This window comes from Lissotriton helveticus, chromosome 3_1 (genome assembly GCF_964261635.1).
Source record: "Lissotriton helveticus chromosome 3_1, aLisHel1.1, whole genome shotgun sequence".
NCBI lineage: Eukaryota > Metazoa > Chordata > Amphibia > Caudata > Salamandridae > Lissotriton > Lissotriton helveticus.
In genome coordinates this window covers 84,914,580-84,930,112 of record NC_136061.1, presented here as the reverse complement: position 1 = coordinate 84,930,112, position 15,533 = coordinate 84,914,580, and the positions used below count along the sequence as shown (strand labels likewise).

At 46.1% G+C, this 15,533-nt stretch overlaps 1 protein-coding gene across 1 annotated transcript in view; it reads left to right on the top strand.

Annotated features, from left to right (window-relative positions):
- SMARCAL1 (SNF2 related chromatin remodeling annealing helicase 1) overlaps window positions 1-15,533 on the top strand; it is a 326,034-nt gene that overhangs the window by 187,498 nt on the left and 123,003 nt on the right. Inside the window, exon 8 of the mRNA XM_078679275.1 lies at window positions 5,745-5,903. Within this exon, the coding sequence (XP_078535401.1) occupies window positions 5,745-5,903 (159 nt within the window). The remainder of the gene's footprint in view (window positions 1-5,744; window positions 5,904-15,533) is intronic.

Genomic DNA, 15,533 nt, shown 5'->3' with positions numbered 1-15,533 from the left:
TTAAGCAGGATGAGGGCTGCTGTTTCTTCTCGGTCAAGAATGTTTCGAATGTCGGAGGTGGCCGTGGTTCTTTCTGAATCCTGATTGTGTGTTGTGTAGAAGATGGTGAAGCACGAGGTGAGGTGAGTTGCTTGTTAATGGCCTTCTCGAACACTGGCTGGATAGGGGAGCAAGGAGATGGGTTGTAAGTTGCTCAGTTGATTCGGGTTGGCTGTGGGCTTCTCGAAGAGGGAGTTGATTTCTGCAAGTTTCCATTTATTCTGTAAAGTTCTGGGCGTGATGGAGGTGTTGATGTTGGAGAGGGAGGTGCCGATTGGTGATGATCCCGGGTTGTAGATGTGGTAGAGGCATGGGTCCGTTGTTACCGTCTGAGTGGATGATCCCCATGATTTTCTTTTGCCTTCTTTCTTCTTTTCTTTCTTTCTCGAAGGCAAGAGGCTGGCAGCCAATGGCAGAACGGTTGGCTCGTTTTTAGTCTGTTTTAGCCAAGACGTTTTGATTTTACTAACATTGTGTGTATTGCATAGGTACTTGTAGGGGTTTTCAGACAGACTGCTTACATTTGTCTGTGGTTGTCTCATTTGCATTTTTCTCCAACCTACTCAAGCATGCATCAAGAGCCAATGTGTCAGCCTCTTTCTGCCATTGGCTGACTTCACTAAGAGTTACGACATGCTGTTTTTTCACAATGAGCACATACACATACAAAGTAGTTTCATTCTGTGCCAGTGAGTCCTCTGATATTGCCTCCAGTCAGTGTTTGGTTTAGATGGATGAACACCCGTCAGCTTCCTGAACAATAAAGTTTCGTAAAAACCATGACAAAACAAAAATTGCTAAGCTAAAAGGCTGGTGGACAACTCCAGACCAATTGGCTTTGCTAATGCTTTTTTATGAGAGCAATGGAAGTGAATTCTTATTGCTTTTAGTAGCATCTTTCGTTCAGTTAGTTTAATGTACACATTTTGCATTTCAATGTAAAGTATAATACAAATGCAGTGCAGATAAAAAACGACAAGATATTCACTTATTACGTAACATCTCCTTCCTCTTAACAGTATAACAATCTCCCCATTTACAGAGTTAGTAATCTGCAGCTACAGGACGCAGATGCCAGTTTTATGGGACATTAACGCCAGGAGAAGCCTAACTGGAAAACATGTGCCTTTCACAACTTTAGACGTGTGTATCTTTAATGGGAGGGATTTTCACATTCTTTCGAGTTGCCTCTGAGAAAGCACAGCCGGCCATGATAGTAGAGCATATAGCAGAGGAAATTATTTGAAGCTTAGTGCCTTGTACTAAATATTAGTCAATGTATGTACTGCCTAGCGAAATGTTGAGACTATAACAGAGAACAAATGGCCCAACTCAAGTTTGGTTGTAGGGTTCATGGCAATCAAAACGTGTTCATGCTTAACTTGCCCCATAGAGTATACATCACAGCCAATAATTGGTTACAAAATGTTTGGCAGAGGGAGTGTTAACCTATAACTTGACAATGTACCCCCTTGCCAAAAATTGGTTGTTGAATGTTCAGCAGAGGGAATGATTTAATGTTTGACCTATTGCAAATTTCTAAGATGATCATTTCTTAAATTGTCCTTTTGGGACCTTGTAGTTGTCCCAGTTAAAATGCTGCAATCTTTTTTTCTTCTTCAATGTTTTCAGAGTCTCAGTCATTCTAACTGGTCTTCTCAACTATATATTTGACTTTAGCAGTCATTTGGAGACGGGCTTGCCGGTGGCAGAGGCAGGCTCCATTCCGCTTGTGTGCTGTGTCCCTCTACTGCTAGCGCTGATTTGAGAGCGTTTTGTTAAGTAAAATTTGATAGCTTTGCTGTTTTATGCTACTTGATGTTAGCGAGTACTGCTGGCACATTTAAAAAAAACTGCACTGTGTTATAACTTGTGAATTTTAAATTTACGGGCACTCTATTGGGCTGATTAGAGTCCGGGGGGGTTACTTACCTGCTGCACTCCCGCCCTGGTCCGCCGCGTCCATTGTGGGCGATTGATGCGGAGGGTGAGGAGGAGCCCAGCACTTCCGGGCACTCTGCAGACAGGTCAGCGCTCTAGTTGCTCCTCCCCTCTCTCTACTTAATGTGTATGGGACAGCAGCCGCGCAGCGGGCGCGCCGGCGGCAAGCCCGTCTGCGCCCGTCCGCGTCCGACCGGGGGCCGGGGCTACAACCCCTGCCCAATTTCCACGGCATCCCATACACTATGAGAGACAGGATTTGTTGCAATTGAGGCCTTTCACAGCTGAGCAGTGTATGCACTTCATGCAAGCCACAGAACTTGGAGACTGCCCTACCTGCTCCTTTAAGGGAAGGAGAGAGCCTATTGATGGAACAGGGAACGGGACACTGCGTGGAGGACTGTTGAATTGTAGATCTCTTAGTAAACATAGTATTCAGATCTGGGAGCTTCTTTTAGATGAAAAGCTCGATGTACTTTTCCTAACGGAAACATGGCTGGGAGACAACTCAGACCCTGATATCATAGAGGCTCTTCCTCCCGGTTATACTATAGCTAGAATTGATAGAACTACGGGCAGGGGCTGAGGAATTGCAATCATTATTAAAGCACCGCTCAAATGCACTCTAGAACCCCTAGCAATGGATAACTGTGAAGCAGGCCTTTTTGGTTTGAAACTAGGACCGCAGAACTCCATTACAGGAATTCTCATCTACCGTCCCACAGAGGGGCTCGGCAATTTTAGGATGAATCTGCTGGAGGGTATTGCCCATATGGCAATTAGGCGGAGCAGGCTCCTCGTGCTAGAAGACCTGAATGTACATCTTGAAGATGTTTCGCTTAAGGAGGCAGTAGATTTAAGGCAGGATTTGCAGGCTATGCACCTGGAATTGAAAAATACTACTCCCACCCACAAGCATGGCCATCTATTAGACCCCGTATTTGCCAGTTGGGACGGGTTGGAGGTAGACACACCGCTACCTATTCCTTGGTCTGACCACTTCCTGGTACCTTTCAAAATTAATGCTCAGGTGGAAGAGGCACAGAGGGAAGGAAACAAGAGCTACCCCCATCGTAAATGGAAAAACTTCTCGCAGGATATTTTTAATAATTTACTGCAAGAAGGTGGGCCTCCAGGAGGTTTTGATAGTGATAGCGCTAACAACAATTTAGATGAGCGCATTCTTAAGTCCCTCAATGAAGTGGCCCCACTCCTCCTGACTAAACCAGGAACCCGAGCTAGGAAATCTGCTCCCTGGTATACACCTACATTGCAGGCGGCTAGGTCCGACTGCAAGAGATTAGATAGGAGTTGGCGCAAATGCTTTGGTACAGAGGAAAAGAGCTGCTATAGGGTGGCGCAGAGGAAATACCAGGTGATGCTGAGGGTAGCTAAAGCCTCCCATTATAAAAACAGAATTGGGGAAGCGGAGAACTCCTCGAAAGAACTGTTTAAGATTTTCAAGGAGATCTCTGCGGTGGCCAGCTCTAATGCACCGGACAATGATTCGGTGTCGGAATGCAATCGAGCTGCGCAGTACTTTGCCAGGAAGGTTAGGAACATCTATGCCTCCTTCTCCAGAAGCCCGGATAGCGGGCTGACTTTTGAGGAAGTGCCAGGGGCATGTAATTCGGATAGGAGCCTGGAGCAATTTCTAGTTCCCCCTCCGGATGCCCTATGTAACATTTGTCTTAGTGTTAAGTCAGGATCACCTTCGGATCCAGCGCCACCTAGGGTGATGGCAGACAGCCTGATGGTCCTGGAACCATATATCAGACAGGTGCTTGAGATCTCCTTTGTTTCCCAGACACTCCCGGCAGCCTGGAAAAAAGCAGTAGTATTACCAATAAGGAAAAAACCAAATGTAAGCCATGAAGTCCTTGATAACCTTAGGCCGATCTCTCTGCTACCATATTTGGCGAAGGTGGCCGAGAAGGTGGTAAATACTCACTTGATGGCTCATCTAGAGAAGGCTAATCTTCTACACCCTTCCCAGTCAGGTTTTCGGGCAGAGTATTCTACTGAAACTGCCCTGCTGAGAGCCACAGAGACCATCCGACAAGGTGCAGATGCCGGTCACACCATGGCACTGGTAATGTTAGATCTCAGTGCGGCGTTCGACACTGTAGCTCATTTCACCCTGCTGCAGTGTCTGAACGAAGCTGGTGTGGTTGGCTCTTCACTGGGTTGGTTGAAATCTTTTTTAACGGGCCGTAGCTTTCAGGTTCAACGGGGCTCCTTTCAGTCCACTGAGGTTGCGTTAGAACAAGGGGTGCCCCAGGGCTCGGCCCTCAGTCCCACCCTATTTAATTTATATATGGCCCCTCTGGCTGAGGTGGTGCAGGCGTTCGGAGTGGAGTTAGTCTCTTACGCTGACGACACCCAACTGCTGATCTCCCTCTCCCAGGCACCCTCGACCGAGGCGTCCAACTTTAAGGATTGTATGCAGGCGTTGGCTTCTTGGATGAACAAGCATTGCCTAAAGTTAAGAAGAGAGTCTTATTTAAGTCTCTATTGATATGCCATCGTATTCTCTGACACAGGGCCCCTTCCTACCTGGGAGATCTGGTCATGTGGTATGTGCCAGGCAGGGCGCTACGCTCAGGTGGGATAGGACGGCTTGTAGTCCCCAGGATTAAGAAAACCAGAATGGGGGGTCGTTCTTTCAGAGTTATGGCTGCTAAAGATTGGAACAAACTCCCGGTGGATCTCAGACTGGAAAGGTCGGAGGCCAAATTTAGAAATCTTCTTAAAACTTACTTGTTTACTATTTAGGTGTGCAGTCAAATGGAATGGTGCTTGTGTATGATAAGTGGTGGGCTGTCTGATCTCCAGAGCGCGGGGACACGCCGGGATGGCGTCACCAAGCGCTTTATAAACTGCCTTATTATTATTATTATTATTATTATTTGTAACTAACCACCGGAAGGCAACTTCAAATGAATTGGGATTGTGTAGTAGAACCTGAAGTGATGTGTTTTTACTCCTTCCTTGACATTCATTTCCTTGATCAATTCATTAATTGGTCCCTTAGACTTGTACGGTTGCTTAAGAATGAATCTGAAGGAACCACTGTACACTTGTCCACAATATTTGCACTGAATGCTATTATATATGTAGACAGGATTATTTTCAAGACGATTAACTGAATATTAAAATGCCCTGTCAGCTATTTACAGTTTAAGCTAAAAGTTCCACTGGATAGTGAAACCTGGTTAGTGGTGAAATGTAAACCAAGCCAAAATGAAAATCTGAACATGTTCCAGTTTAGGAATGACATCTTAGAATTGCAATGTTTCTTGTAGAATCATAGAACTCGCTTTCTAACTAATAAAAATCTTCTGTCCCAAAACTTCCCAAAACCTGACATTTTTATGATCTTATTCTCAATGTTGGGTTAATCGAGGGTACAATAAGATTATAAGATTAATGAATGTTGTTGTGGGGTGGGTCCAAGGGATGTTTTACTTCCGAATCCAGAGTCATAAGCAGTGGTCAATCATTCTGTTCTGGAGCTTTAAATACTCAAATGCAAGTAAATGTTCCCAAAATTGACATCCCAGCATGATTTTGCTTTAATGGCCAGTTCCACTGCATCAATGACTGTTCCATTACTTTGTTTAAGGTCGATTTATGGTGTACTATGTGTGTTGTAATTCAGTCAGTTTCAAAGTACTTGCCAATCCTTCCCCATGTCAGTGTGCTCTACCATTGGCTTTTTTTATTCCATTTCTTCATTTCTTTTTGGAAACTGTTTACTTTAGGCTTTTCAAAGATGGCTGCCATCAGTAAACGCTGACAGTATCAATGTCATAGTGACGGGCAAGGATGGGCAGTCCGGCAGCTTGATAAACATCGTCAGCTATGATCTCCTTGGCAAGATGGACAAGCAACTTTTGGCTGCCATTAAAGTCATCATTATAGTGAGTATCAAAGTGGGGCAGGGATGGTTGAGTTGTTTGACCATCAGCAAGACTCTTATTTTTGGAGAACAGTGTGTTATTGCCGTTAGCTGAAACAGTTCCACTTGTCCTTGAAGCAACTTACTATTTACATCCCCGTAGCACTTAACTTATATCCTTCATTGATTATAAATTGGACTGAAGTGGGGACTGGCCTTTTGCTGAGAGTAAACCTATAATAACTCCCTCTAGAGACTGTATCCTTTCCTAATGCTAACCAGGGATCAGATTTTAATTTGAAAAGTGCTCAATGAACCAAATGTTTTGTGGTAGTGTCTGACAACTATTATACTAATGCCAAAAAGGTGACCAAACTATTTGAAGGCTGCAACCTTATTTTAAAATTACCCATCTTCCTAGGGGCTCTGAGTTTTTGTTGTGTGTTTTTGTGCAATACATATTGAAGAAGCCCCCTCCCCACCTGAAAATAATTACTGTAAATAACAGTGATAAAGTGAAACCTGCATGATGCCACCAGACACAAAAGAAAGTATAACAAGGCAATTTGTTTTTTTAAGTTGTTGTCAATAATTCATGGCTGCAGAATTTTAGATTAGATAAATCTACTAAAAGTGGCATCTCAAACTGCATCAAAGACAAAAATGTGATGTCCTCTCCTGATAACATGAATGCTAAATCCTAGTCCAGTATCAGCAGTGTTAAATGCAACTGATCGAGAATCCGGTTTGTGACACTCTTGAATTCCATTAAGCACATCCAGGGTTTTTCTTACTAGTCTAGCTCCTTATTTTGTGCACTGGGTTCATTCTGTATATCAGATGAGGAATGTTTAGGTCACCTGTATTCAGTCCTTCATTCGTCATACAGCATATCCAAAGGCAGACGTTCAAGCGCTAAGTGATTTTTTTTCCCTCAACCGCCTCTCTAAAATGGAAAAAAGCCTTGTTTCGCTTGTTGCTGTTCACTGGAGCAGGTACCTTGGCGATACCCTTAACTACAAGGACGAAACAACTACAAAGAGTAATACTGTCTTAGGTGCAATCAGGTGTGCTTCATAGTGCAGATGAATGAAAAATTGTGATAATACGTTTGCTCCCTATTAGGACATTCCTACCTAGTATCTGGACCCACCCAGCCAGTCATTTGTATAGATGAACTAGGGAGGGAGGAACAGTGAGTGAGGATCACATTTGAATAACTTTTCAGCCAGGTGAGAACTTCACTTAGCCCAGGCTTGAATTTTTCTGGCGAAACATGAACATCTGAGGTTTAATGAGGACATCAGCACCTGTCAGTGGGACCACATAAGAGAACATGAGGAAACAATAATGCTGCCCTCTGGACCCAGGAATTAAGAACAGGTAGACAATAGGTACGAAAAAATACTGACGATGTAGGTTCCATCACATCACAGACAAATTAAGTATACATTTGTGCTGCAGGGCAAGGATGATGCAGGAGTCAAGATAATTCTTCAGTGTTAGGTTTATTAACCAATGTCACGTTTTTAAAACAGAAGATTGGGGAGGGGGGAATTTGCTTCGTGGATCCTTTCGCTGGGAATGTTCTCCACGAGGATGTCGCTGCAGGCGGTGTTCCGGTGACGTCAGGGAAATACGAAGTGCCGCAATACTCCCAGGTGTTTTAAGTGTGTAGATGAGGAGAAAAGAAAGAAAACAAAATAGCAGCCTTTAAACTTCAGACATTTACAAAGGAGTGCAGGACGGGGTGTGAGGGACCACTGATCGTTTCTAGGAAGTGTGATGAGGGTGAGGGAGCCGACAGCGAGAACAGACAAGGGTCAGTCTCAACCCGAAGCGTTCCCGCTGCCTCCACCCGCACACAACAAATCCTCCCTCTTCCCGGGTCCCAGGAGTTTCGCACGCACCTGCTGAAGCCATTTCCTCCGTGAACCTGGCGGTGCGGTGAGCGTGGTTGGCCTCCTGGCTCTTGATCCGGGGGTCTTCCTATGGCGCGGTGGGGCTCCAACGTTGCACAGCACAGCTCTGTCCCGGCAACTCTGCTTCCTGCTTCTGCGTCAGCTGGCTTCTCCAGCCTCCTGAAGACCTCTGACTCATTGGCTCTTTGAGTTCCATCGTCACTCGTGTCCCTGCCTCAGGGGCTGGGTTGAAGCTTGGATCTTGCTCCCAATTAAAGGGCCAGTAGCTTGGAGTCCACTTGAGTTCGCTCACAGTGATGTCTGCATCATTGGGTTGGGGGGACAAAAAAGGTGGGTTCATGGGGGAAGACATTTGGCTTGGAAGAAGTCTGTCAGAGGAGTCCAAACTCTGACATACCCCTCCCCTAGAGTCGTCCCGGTCGGGGACACAAGAAACCCTAGAGAGGAAGTCCGCGTTGGAATTGGCGGTTCCCTTACGATGCCGGACCGTGAAGAAAAAAGGCTGAAGGGAAAGAAACCACCGCATTACTCTGGATGTTACCCCGGTTTCGACACATCCAAACCAGGCGAGTATGGTCCGTATATAGCATGAAATGTACACCCACTAGGTAATACCTCAGTTTCTCTATTGCCCATTTCACGGCCAATCACTCCTTCTCGATGACAGGATAGTTCACCTCCTGTGGAAAGAGTATGCGGCTGATAAAAGAGAATGGATTTTTCCTACCCTTCTTTAGTGACCTTTGATAGCACCGCTCCAATCCCCATGTCCGAGGCATCAGTTTGGAGAATAAAAGGGAGACTGAAATCAGGGGAAATCAATACAGGCCCACTGGTAATGGCCTGTTTCAAGTCGGTTATGGCCTTGAGACCCACAGGAGTGAGACGCAAGGTTCTGTTCTTGTGGGTTCCTTTTAACAGATCCGTCATAGGAGCCGCTATCGCCGAGTGATTTGGTATAAATCTCCTGAAGTGTCCTAAGAGTCCCAGGAATGCCCGTATGTCTTTCTTTGTGGTAGGGAGAGGGGCTTTCCTAATAGCTCTGATTTTCTCCTCTTGTGGCTCAGTACAACCATGCCCAAGGAGGTAACCCAGGTACTTCACCCGATGGTATCCTATGCGAGATTTCTTGTAGTTGATATGAAGGCCTGCAGCCCACAGGTCCTGCAATATTAAACGGCAATGGTCAAGATGTGGTCCTTCCAGGTAGGACTAAAAATCACTATCGTCTAAGTAGGCGGAGGAAAACGCCTGGTGTGGCTGCAGGATCCTATTCATCAGCCTCTGGAAAGTTGCAGGGGCACCATGTAAACCAAAATGTAGCACAGTGAATTCAAAGAGGCCTTCTGGGGTTGAAAAGACAGTTTTTTCCTGATCGTCACGTCTTAGGGGGATTTGCCAGTACCCTTTTGTTGGGTCTATGGTAGATATGTAATGGGCATTCCCTAGTTTCTCTATCAATTCGTCCTTGGATGCAAGGGATATGCATCCAGTTTTGAGATAGAGTTCACTCCGTGGAAATCAATACAAAAACGGATAGAACCGTCAGGCTTGGGGACTAAAACGATGGGAGAGGACCATTCACTTTGGGATGGTCGGGTAACGCCCATGAATAGCATGTTGGAAATTTCGGCTGAGATGGCTTTACTGCGAGCTGCAGGGATCCTGTATGGCTTTTGCCTCACTATTTCTCCTGGTCTGGTGTCTATGTGATGCTCGACCAAGGAGGTTTTTCCTGGTTCGTCTGAAAACATGGATTTAAAGGGCAGCAGGAGGGGTCAGCAAGTCATTTTGATGTGAAGGGGAGAGGGTATCGTTGACAACTAGATTCTCCAAGGTGCAAGACTCAGTATGGGTCAACTGGATGTTTTGTGGGGGGGGGCGCCTAGCCACCTTTTTAGAAGGTTGATGTGAAATGTTTGCACCCGACCGGGTCCCAATTGTAGCCGGTATGTTGTCTTTCCAAGGACCTCTACCACCCAAAAGGGTCCTTTCCAGTTACTCTTTACCTTGGACAAGGAGTTGGGTAAGAGTACCAGGGCCCAGTTGCCTACCTGTAGAAATCGCCACTTCTTTCCCTTATTTTAGAAGTAACCCTGGCGCTTTTGTGCTTTCTCCAAATTGGTATGAGCTAGGTCACGGAGTTTTCCTATCCGGGTTTTGAGGGGTTGCGAATACTCCAGGAGTTCCTTGTAGTCGTTTTCCTCTTTTTCCCAGGTCTCCCTCGTCATATCCAACAAAGTCCAAGGCTGCCGTCCATACAGGAGTTCAAAAGATGAACAGCCCAAGCTGCTCTGAACTTGTCCTCTTATGACGAAGAGGGCCAGGGGTAAGAGTCAGTCCCAGTCTCTCCCTTCGCTCAACAGCATCTGTTTCAGGGTTAACTTTAGGGATCCATTGTATCTTTCCACTAAGCCATCGGTTTGTGGGTGATACTCGGACGTTTTGAGATGTTTCACATCCAGTAACCTGCAAACCTGGACCATGAGTTTCGATACAAATGGAGTACCTTGATCGGTTAGGATCTCACGCGGGTAACCTACTCTGGAAAAACAGTCCACTCATTTGTCAGCTATGTTTTGCATTATGGGAGCTCTGAGGGGGAAAGACTCCGGGAAGCGAGTGCAATAGTCGACCAACACCAATGCATATTGGAAGCCTCTAGGAGTGCGAGGGAGGGGTCCAATGAGGTCCATACCAATCCTTTCAAAAGGTTTCCCAATGATAGGCATGGGCTGTAAGGGCACAGCAGGGGTACTGTAGGGATTCTTCATATGACAGACTTGGCACTCCTGGCAATACCGTTTAATCTGGGCGTATATTCCTGTCCAGTAGAAGTGCCGGAGTATATTTTGAGTCGTCTTGTCAGCAATTGCATGTCCCGCTAAGAGATGGGAGTGGGCAAAAAATAGAACTTGTTCCTGAAAATCCCAGGGGACTATTAACTGGGAGGGCTCAATGGGGCCAGCGATCCTATAAAGGAGACCGTTGTGAATTTGGAATGTCGGATAGGAAATACCGGTAACGGCTACTGGTGTGCGAGCCTCTTGCCAAGCATGTGATAGGGTGAAGTCGTTAACCTGGGCCCAGCGAAAACTTTTGTCTGATGTCCATGGTTCTGGGATAACAGGGCCTGGGCTATTTTCTGTTGTTTTTTTTCGGGGTTCGGTAGCTGTCGTTTCACTGAGTTCAAAAATAAGGAAAGAAAATCTGGATTATCGGTGCCTAGCAGGAGTTTCTCAGATAGGGTGTGTAGAACCCCTACGATAACAGTGGACCGGAATCCTCCCTTGTCTTGCAGTGTGAGCCGGGCTGTGGGGTAAACCCGTACATCTCCGTGTACACACCGGATGGCTACTTGTCGGCCGGGAATTATCTGGGGTTTTATAAGGTTCCCTTGTATGACAGATTGTTTACACCCTGAGTCCAAGAGAGCGGTAATCCAAGAGCCATTAACTGAGACACTTACATAGTAACTGCCTCCCATCTCGGTGGTGTATAGAAGGTCTCGTGGCACATAGCTCACGTCCATAGGTTCGTCTGATTTCTTCCTGGGGCAGGCCCATGCGATGTGGCCCCACATGCCACAATCAAAACACTGGGGCCCCCGAAGGGGAAGATTTTCTGGTTTCTGAGGACATATTCTTTCAAGGTCTTTAATGGGCCTCAGGGGCTTGCGGGGAGTAGGTATCCCTCGGTTTCCTCTTTACTGGTCCCAGGGGTTTATACGTGGTTGTGCTCTAGAAAATGAGTTAGCCATCTCTACGGCTTGTTCTGCCGTAAGATTAGAGTGTTGTCGCAGCCACCTCTGGGTAGGAACAGGGAGTGCCTTGAGGAACTGCTCCAGGTATTTAGCACTCATGATCTCTTCCTTGGTCTTCTCACTAGGCTTCAACCATTTGTCCGCTGCTAATTTCAGCTTAAAGAAGAGGGTTTTGGGTGTGTCCTCGGAAAGCCCCTTCTCCTTACGAAACCTCACTCTGTATGCCTCGCTATCCAAGCCGAGGTGATCCAATATGGTATTTTTGATTTCATCATATGGCGTTACGCCCCCGGAGTTCGCCACCTGGTAGGCAGCCTCGGCTTCGCCAGTTAGCAGGGGGGTCCAAAAAAAATGGCCACTTGGAGACTGGCCATCCCGAGGCTCGAGCAGCATGTTAAAAATTTAAAAGGAAGGCATCAGGGTTCTCGTCTGTGACATACTTTTGAAGAGAGACAGTAGGGGCAGATATCTGGGTTTTCGCTGTCTTTTGGCCAAGACCTGCCTTTGGCAACTCTTCAGCTGCCGGGAGGAGTGTGTCCAGTTGCGCCGTCATTATTTCCTTGAAGGTATCTTTGTCCGCCTGTGCGGACGTCATCTGCCGCTCCATGGCCCATTCCAGTTTTCGTTGGTTTTCGACCATGTGTTGGATGAGTGCCTCCATTTTAGTTATGCAATGGAGTTTACCTTGCCCTCATTCTCCACTATATGTCGTGGGGCAAAGACAATGCAGGAGTCAAGATACCGCTTCAGTGTTAGGTTTATTAACCAATGTCACGTTTTTAAAACAACAGAAGAATAGCGGGCGTGGGGGAATTTGCTTTGTGGAGCCTTTCGCAGGGAATGTTCTCCGTGAGGACTTCGCTGCAGGCGGTGTTCTGGCGATGTAAGGGAAATCTGTAGTGCCGCAATACTCCCATGTGTTTTAGGTATGTAGATGAGGAGAAAAGAAAGAAAACAAAATAGCAGCCTTTAGACTTCAGGCGTTTATAAAGGAGTGCAAGACCAGGTGTAAGGGACCACCGATCGTTTCCAGGAAGTGCGATGAGGGTGAGGGAGCCGACACCGGGAACAGGCAAAGGGCAGTCTCAACCCGAAGCGTCCCCGCCGCCTCCACCCACACACAACAAATCCTCCCTCTTCCCGGGTCCCAGGAGTTTCTCATGCACCTGCTGAAGCCACGTTCCTCCGTGAACGTGGCGGGCCGGTGAGCGGGGTTGGCCTCCTGGCTCTTGATCCGGGGGTCTTCCTATGGCGCGGTGGGGCTCCGAAGCTACACAGCAGGGCTCTGTCCCGGCAACTCAGCTTCCTTGTTCTGCGTCAGCTGGCTTCTCTTGCCTCCCGAAGACCTCTGACTCATTGGTTGACGGCTCTTGGAGCTCCATTGTCACTCGAGGCACCGCCTCAGGGGCTGGGTTGAAGCTTGGATCTTGCTCCCAATTAAAGGGCCAGTAGCTTGGAGGCCACTCAAGTTCGCTCACAGTGATGTCGGCATCCGGGGGCTGGGGAGACAAAAAAGGGGATTCATGGGGAAAAGACATTTGGCTTGGAAGAAGTATGTCAGAGGAGTCCACACTCTGACAATTTGTAACCAGCATTGTGTACACATTGAGTCTCAACTTGCACTTAGCACATGACTATTCCTTGGAAAGCACAAGGACATTGCACCAGCACCCATGTTTGATGGTCCCCGCTTGGGAGACTTCAACAACTCATAGGAGCCTGGAGAAAATCGCTCAAACCAGATTGACATACACCAAAAGAAAACTTCACTGGATTTTTGGGGTCAGTGATTGCCACCCTGCAAGACCTGAGAGGAGATTTTAAAGGTGGTTTATTAGAGACCAGTCTGTTCACCTTTGTCATGACTATCATTGCATTGCTGTCTACAAAGGAAGAATCCACATTTTCTAAAATTGTCAACTCAACAGCTCCTAATGAAAGATTCCGTTGGAGGTCAGCAACACTCTCATTTTCTTCCAGTCTGTAAATGTATTGAAAATGCTAAATTTGCTTTCCTTGGTGGGACTTATTAAACTTTCTTCTAGTAGTTTAGATGATGTGGTATTTTTAGTCTATTAATGGCCGTTTGACGTAGAATTACCTCCTTGTGAATAAAATTGAGACAGCCTTGGCTGCTGGGTGAAACCCTACTCAAGCAATAGCCACAGTCCTTGTCAGGATGAACCACAAAAAGTCACTAAATTAACCTGTGCTTAATCCTCTGGTAGCTTGGCACGAAAGCAGTCAGGTTTAACTTTGAGGCAATGTCTAAAGTATTTATGAAGCACTTCAACATTAATAAAGTGAAAACAATACAAGAACTATGCCACACAAATTTGGCAAAATAGAGTACATTTTGATAAATTGAAACCAAAACAAAAAAAATCCAATCAGTAGAGCCGGAGTTATGAATTTTTTAAGTTTAAAGTGTAAAATACCTGCTAAAAGATCAAAGCGCCGACCGCAGACATTTAGTTGTGTGAGACCCAGTTAAAGTGTGGTAAATAAATAAATAATACCTCTATTTTTGAATAAATAAATGAATAACAGATAGCTCAATAAATAAGAGTCAAGATTCGAGGTAGTAGGAGTTTTGCAGGTTTAATACAGCATAAGGACAGGAACAGGACAACCTGCACAGGAATAGGATGGCAGCCCTGGCAGCGCTGCCGGGGTCAGGATCTGGACAAGAAGGCTAGCGTGGTATTTAATAACAGTACATGAGCATATATACATAACGCAAACACATAGCATTACATTGCAATAGGCGTAGCAGTGGGTGGAGCAATAGGCATGACGCGTAGCAGTCGCGAAAGATAAGGGTGAAAAGAGGTGTAACAGGGCGTATACATAGACATGTGATGCAAACGTAACAGAATATGTCATGAATGGGGTGGAAACCATGGAGGGGGCTACCTAAGGAGCCGGGACCTCTAACCTGATGGTGCGCGCAAACTGGCAATGACGTGTTACTAGGAGAAGCTGGGGGCTACGAACTCTGTGCTAGGAGCAGAGACTGAAGTCTAGAGAGTCAGGGCGACATGTACCTAAACAGTATCTAGTATCTGATGTTTAGAGAACATGTTGATAGAATCCAAAAGTTATCGGGGTAAAGGCGAACAGACTCTAAGACTGGAGCATGCATTATTCTACATGTAGTGCGTGATGAAGAATATTAAATGACCATTAAATGCAGTATTTCTCTTACATGGAGACGTAAAGGCTAGACAATGACGGAAACTATTGATGCAGTTCAGTAGCTTTAGGAATGCAGAGAAGGAGGGCTGTACTGATAACTCGAATCATAACATACTCTTGGCAGACTCAGAGGCAGAGCCAGGCTGAACCGGGCACTGCGAGGCAGGAAGTAAGTGAAGGGTCGAGGATACAGGTGGGGGCTGTATCGCTCCTCAGCGAGGCTTCAGGAGACAGGAGTTGAATCTGGTGTCCGGGCCCTTTTGAGGCCTAGAAACGGAGACTTTACAATGGAATAACGTGCACACTGAGAAACGTGGCAACGTAGCTTTACATAGGCCTGATATTCGTAGTATTCACGAGAACTGGAAACTGACATACTAAAGGTGGACACAACTATAATTGCGTCTTTAATCGAACATGGGGAATAACATATGCATATTAATCATGCACATATAACATATGATGGAGGACGCGTAGGGACACAGAACATGGCAAAATTTACTTTTCCACATTCCCTCCTTGTCACTACGTTTCCTTCAGGAAACATCAATATTCATGATATCATCTATCATTTCATACAGTATCATTTGCTCGTCTCGAATTTTCTTGGAACGGGTTTTAGAACGGGCTTGGGACTAGGAATACAAGAGGTAGCACAAATGCCGCAAATCACAGGGCCACATTGTATACAGAGGCAGCAGCTAAATATGATCGCTACTGCAATACCTAGAAAGGACAAGACTTTCCATCCCCAGGCGGAAACTATATT